The sequence below is a fragment of the Silurus meridionalis genome, chromosome 11, assembly GCF_014805685.1.
Source record: "Silurus meridionalis isolate SWU-2019-XX chromosome 11, ASM1480568v1, whole genome shotgun sequence".
NCBI classification, from domain to species: domain Eukaryota; kingdom Metazoa; phylum Chordata; class Actinopteri; order Siluriformes; family Siluridae; genus Silurus; species Silurus meridionalis.
The window spans coordinates 13483458-13490000 of record NC_060894.1 but is presented as its reverse complement, the minus strand read 5'-3'; the positions used below and the strand labels follow the sequence as shown (position 1 = coordinate 13490000).

General features: G+C 40.9%; 1 protein-coding gene across 22 annotated transcripts in view; it reads left to right on the top strand.

The window, feature by feature from the left end:
* nbeaa (neurobeachin a) overlaps window positions 1-6543 on the top strand; it is a 157116-nt gene that overhangs the window by 110681 nt on the left and 39892 nt on the right. For all 22 annotated transcript variants that reach the window (XM_046860587.1, XM_046860584.1, XM_046860601.1 and 19 more), the window contains 3 exons: window positions 3757-3880; window positions 4277-4469; window positions 5525-6460. In XM_046860587.1, coding sequence (XP_046716543.1) covers window positions 3757-3880; window positions 4277-4469; window positions 5525-6460 — 1253 coding nt within the window. The remainder of the gene's footprint in view (window positions 1-3756; window positions 3881-4276; window positions 4470-5524; window positions 6461-6543) is intronic.

Genomic DNA, 6543 nt, shown 5'->3' with positions numbered 1-6543 from the left:
TATTACTATATCATGTTCCTGCCAAGCGGTTGCCTATAATGTAGTTATTTATATAGCAAATTTTGTTCAACTAACAAATAAGCACCTCAGCTTTCAGAAACACAATGATCTTAGTGTTGCGATCGTAAATCCTGTAAAAATAGCCTGTAAATATCAATGACTTGTACGTATGCTGAAATTTTCAAATAGCAGCTCAGAGTTTCTACAGGAGCTTTCAGTGCAGTACAATACAGACAAAATGTAACAGAATATTAAACCAGACAGTTAAATAATGCAATATATACAGAGTAAAAGTATTGTTAAATGAATGTACAGATGTTATTTACAAGTGTGCAGGTTACAAATAGACCATTGGATTCTATGTATTAATGTCTCAGGTATGATGGACAATGTGTAGTTATGAATATTATAATTGTTCATGCTGATTATAGCCTGCAGGAAAAAAATGTTTTTGTGCCTGGCTGTAGTGTCGACCAGAAGGCAACAATTCGAAAAGAGAGTAGGCTGGGTGTGTGGGGTCCAAAGTGATTTGCTTAGCCCTTTTCTCCACTCTGGATGAGTAAAGATCTTGAAGATTGGGCAGTGGGGCACCAATAATCCTCTTAGCGGTTCTGACTGGGGGGAGTGCTGGGGGATTTCTCTTGAAATCCACGATCATCTCCACTGTTTTGAACATGTTGAGCTCCAGGGTGTGGTGGTTGCACCAGACAGCCAGCTCTTTAACCTTATGTCTGTAAGCAGACTCGTCTCCATCCTGGATGAGGCCGATGGCTGTAGTGTCGTCTGCAAACTTCAGGAGCTTGACAGAGGAGTTTTTAGAGGTTCAGTAATTTGTGTACAGTGAGAAGAGCAGTGGGGCGAGAACGCAACCCTGGGGAGCACCAGTGCTGATAGTGAGAGACCTGGATATGAGTTAGCCCTGCCTTATTGTCTGCTGCCTCTCTGTCAGGAAGCTGGTGATCCACAGACAGATTGGGCTGGGCACGGAAATCTGGGACAATTTGGCTGAGCGAATGTCAGGAATGATGGTATTAAAGCCCGAACTATAACTACAAATAAGATCCTTGCGAAGGTCCCAGGTCTGTGAAGATTTTGTAGTATATAATGCAGTCCCATGTTGACTGCATCATCCACAGACCTGTTTGTTTTGTAGGCAAACTGAAGGGGATCCAGTAGAGGTCCAGCGATGTCCTTCAGGTAGACTAGTAGCAGTCTTTCAAATTACTTCATGATCACAGCTATGAGAGGTCTGAAAGCATAAAAAACAGTGATTTGGGTTTTTTTGAAGACCGGAATGATTGCGGAGCATTTGAAGCAGCAGGGAACCACACGCAGCTCCAGTGATCTGTTAAAGATCTGAGTGAAGATGGGGGTCAGGAGGTCAGCACAGACTTTTAGGCAGGCAGGTGAAAGACCGCTTTCCTGGTCATATGTCTTCTGAAGACTCGTTTCACATCCTCTACACATACCTTAAGTGCAGGTTGAATATAGAGGGAGGCAGGACGGGGTGTTACGGGGGGGTAGGTGAATGTGTAAAGTGCAGATCAGAGGGGGTGATGGGTGGTAGACTGGGCTTTTCAAACTGACAGTAAAACACAGTCAGATCTTCAGTCAGTTGTTGATTCTCCACAGACGGTGGGGGTGGTGACTTGTACTTGGTCATGTTCCTCAGACCAGTCCATACTGACGCTGGGTCATTCCAGCTTTTCAAAGTAGGTTTTTTTAGCCAATCTGATCTCCTTTGTTAGTTTGTTCCTGGCCTGGTTATACAAGATTTTATTCCCACTTCTGTAAGCATCTTATTTGTCATGACAAAGCTGTTTGAGTGTCCCAGTAAACCACGGTTTATCATTATTGAATGATGATAATGACCTGTTGGTTAAGTTACAGTCTCTGTGAGCTCGTCCAGATCGGTGGCTGCAGCTTCAAAACACTCCAGCCAGTGCAATCGAAGCAGGCATGTAAATCCTGCTCTGCTTCATTAGTCCATCTTTTAACAGTCCTTAATACAGGTTTAGCTGATTTTTTTTTTTTGCCTGTAGGTTGGTATGAGATTAACTAGACAGTGATCAAAGAGCCCCAAAGCTGCTTGTGGGACAGAGTGATATGCATCCTTTATTGGGGTGTAACGGTGATCCAAAATATTACTGTCTCTGGTGGGATTTGCTTTGTTAAAATCTCCAAGAATAAATTGAAAGAGAGTCTCTCTTTCAGTTATTTGTTACGCCAGCTGTTACAGCGATGCATGTATCTGGAGGAATGTACACATTGGTGAGAATGAAAGAGGAAAACTCCAGTGGCGAGTAGAAGGTTTTATAGTTTATAAACAGTGACTCTAGATTAGGACCGCATATGTTTTTCAGCGTTGTTACATTCAAACACCAACTTTCCACCAACTCACGTTTTCCCAGTTAACTCCGCGATGCGATCCGGCCTGAACAGCTGGAAGCCAGGCAGATGTAGCGTGTTGTTTGGAATGGCTTTACTCAGCCAGGTTTCAGTGAAGCACAATACAGCAGAGTTTGAAAAGTCCTTGTTGATGCAGGTGAGGAGAAAAAGTTCATCTGTTTTATAAGGAAGCATACGGACATTCGCGAGATGAATGCTTGGGAGCGCAGTTCGGCACAAACCAGTGCGACTGCACAAATACCTTAACCACTGAGCTCCGTGCCTTAAAGCACAAATATTTTCTTCTGGATTAGAAAGGTTCCTTATTCGATCGGTGTTGATCTAATGAAGTAAAAACACTTTGGTGATTTTGTCAGCCAGCAACACAATGTAACATTTGGTTTGTGTTTGCAGCTAAATGCTGAGTGACAGTGGTTCACTTTATAATTCTCCATAAGACACATTTTATTGGATGCATCTTGACTTTCAGTAGCGGTTCTTGAATCTGATTGGTCCGAAGTTGTTTCCTGGTTTAACTCATAATGGCAGACAGAGAAAGAGTCTGTCTGAGATTCAGATCAAATTGCAGGTTTATATTAATATGCTCATTATTGATTTTGTTGTAACAGCTCAGGTACTTGTATGGTGGATGTTTTTGAAAAACGATGAACAGTTTCTAAACCTTGCTTTGACGAAATGTTAATTTAGCAGTTTTGAAAGAAGTTTCCAGTGTCGGTGCTTTGAAACAGACCGAGATGAAGCTGTAATTTCTTCTGACAGTGGAGAGTCTTTATGATGAAGGACTGCAAAGTTTTTAACAGTATAACAAACTTGATAAAATAATGAAAAAAATTTATTTTTACTTATTGACTGTATAAGAATGGACAAAAAAGAGATTGGAAAGAGAATAACTGCCTATAGATATTTTGCAGGCATTTAAAAACATTATTTGTAACTGCAAATGTATAAAAAGTATCGCATATCTATTAATTAATTAAAAATGCAGTATTTGTTGGCAACAGCTGGGAAATTGCTGTAATAGAAATAAAACACAATGCGGTGGGCTGTTACTGATGCTCAGCTTCAAGGTAGTAACTGAATAACACTACTTGGCATTAGAAAAATCCTGTTGCTGGTTCTAAAGCATACAGCTTTCCCTTTGAAGGCAATTTGCAGTTATGGCAATGAAAGTTAATAAGTTGTATAAATTTGATATTCACTGGAAATGTATATACTATAAGAATAGGAATTTTCAAAGTTAAGTAGATACCATTAAAGCACACTCATAATTTTTAAGAATATAAAAATGACAGCATTTTATTTTTGTGTTGTGACGAAGCATTTTCTGTTTTCTGCGCTCACTTTTAGTGATTCTAAAGGTGGTGGCGACTCTGCTGAAGAACTCCACGCCCAGCACTGAGCTGATGGAGGTGCGCCGCCTCTTCCTGTCCGATATGATCAAGCTCTTCAGCAACAGCAGAGAGAACAGGCGGTATGTAGTTAGACACACATCAGAGATACGCACACAGAGGTTCACCATTGAGGTTATCATTTTAACCTTGTTTTAAAAACTAAAATAAAAAAATATATATATTTAAAAATGCATCTTTTTGCCAGCTTAATATTTTTCTCATTCTGCAGTGAGCAGATGGAACAGGAACACACAGTGTCAAAACTGTAGAGAACAGTGTTAGAGCTGAAGCAAGAACTGTACATTTTCTGCAAAACAGATGTTTCGTTTTAATCTAACATTTGATAGAACTGTTGAGATGTTGTACTTACTACTGTATCACTGCCTGGTTTTAGTTAGATTGATAATTGTGTGTGTGTGTGTGTGTGTGTGTGTGTGTGTGTGTGTGTGTGTGTGTGTGTGCGATCATTGTTGTAGGTGTTTGCTGCAATGTTCAGTGTGGCAGGACTGGATGTTCTCTCTGGGTTACATTAACCCCAAGAATCCAGAAGAACAGAAGATCACTGAGATGGTGTACAACATTTTCCGCATCCTCCTGTATCACGCCATCAAATACGAATGGGGAGGCTGGCGTGTGTGGGTGGACACTCTCAGCATTGCCCACTCCAAGGTTGGCACACATTTAGCAACTTTCAGCATTCTTTTAAATATCTCCTGGCATCTCATCCTGATCAGTGTGTACTCTTTAGTTATTTTAAGTAAATATACGTACTGTTAGGGGTTTTTTTGGGGTTTTTTTTACCATTGTTTATAAACCTTAGTTTTTACATCAGATAAATTGGCAGTCTTCAAGTATTTGTAGACATGACTGAAATAAATATAGTCTATAAATCTCTATAAATGTCTTCAGCAGTCAAAAGCTAATATGATTTCTTTGAAAAAAAAAACCTCAAACAAGCTCATTATTTGATTACATTTGCAGAGAAATTACACAAGAAATGAATAGTTGTTTTGGAAGTAATCTAATGTTTTTTCATTTCTTCTGACTGCTTTTGTTTTGTGAATGCTTGTGCTACCAATCAGAATCCCCACATACTTTGCGGTACTGGAAAAAGAACAAAATAAACATGACACAATTGTGTATAAAATTCAACCGTGGTATATTCCATCACATCTAACATTAAAGCACAGGAACTATTAAAGTTAAAAGTACAGGTACCGTATGAGGATCTTACCTATTCAACCGACTATTAGGAAAGTGCAGTTACTTACGCTTTCTCAAAGGCTTTGTCTTATCAAGCCTGTCACATCCACCTTTTAAAAAATAAACCAACAGTTTTTTTTCTTTGAATTATAAAGATGTAAAATTGAATGACTGACTATTAGAAGATAGGGTTTCTGTTGTTCCGTCAGTACAGAATGATTGGCCTTGGGAATTCCATATATGGTATGTAATAAAGACTAAATATATGGCGTTCCAGATATATTTTAGTTAAATATTTGAATTTCTCACTAGTTTTTCTTTTAAACTGTTTTGAATGCTGAATATTTATATAGAATAGAATAGAATAGAATAGAATATTAATATATAAGCCAGTAAAACCATTCAGTTTGCTGTAGAGCTGCACCATTTTAACAGGAAAGGTGTCTGAGCATGTGGTTGAGAACTTGTGTCTCGTAACTACAGTGAATGTTTGAGGCTAAGCTTGTTAAATTCTCCAACAGGTGACCTATGAAGCGCACAAGGAGTATTTAGCTAAGATGTACGAGGAATATCAGCGACAGGAGGAGGAGAACATGAAGAAAGGAAAGAAGGGCTCAGTGAGCACCATCTCGGGTCTGTCGGCACAGCCAGCATCTGTCAATGGTGCCTTGGAGACACGTGAGACGGACGACACGTCTCAGACACACACACCAGAGAGCGAGGCTGAGTACACCGAGAACAGTGAGCCACAGAACCTGCTCACAGACGCAAAGGAGCAAGTCCATGTTCATGAGCTTCTGGTGGACATCAAGGCTGAGAAAGTGGAGGCCACTGAGGTGAAACTTGATGATCTGGACTTGTCTCCAGAGGCTCTGAGTGGCGGAGGAGGAATGGAAAACGGCCCATTAGTGGAGGTGGACTCGCTGCTGGATGCTGCATACTGTGTGCACAAGCTCAATGGAGACTTGGCCACCAAGGATGAGGAGGAACCAGTCATGAGGACTAGCGAAAATGATGCCAACCTGGGGCCCCTGATCACGCTGGATGACGAGAAGGACATTGCACCCAGCAACAATGGCTTCCTCTTTCCAAAAAGTGAAGAGAAGTTGCTCCCCTCCCTGGCCACGCCTGAGCCACTGTCTCTATCTGGCCCAGAGCAGGTGCCTGCTGCACCCACCATGCCTACCTCTGTACCTGTGTCAAGTGCCAGTGATGACCTCAGCCTGCTGGCCCACATGACATCATGTGGCTCTGATCTGGCACCCGATAATGACAGCTTTAAGCTGCAAAGCTCGCTGGCTGATATCAGCACACTAACAGAGGGCAGTGAGAGTGGCATAGGGGAGGCAATAACAGTGAAGAGCGGAGACGCCATCAGCACTGTGTCAGACACTGAGAGGTCAGATGATGGCAAGGACAAAGAGATGAAAAAGATCCAAACAACAGCCACGACACAGGTACCAGCAGCATATCTCGCATTTTTTATTATTTTTTTTTTACACTATGAAAAATAATGTTAGGGTTTTTAAAACAGAAAAAA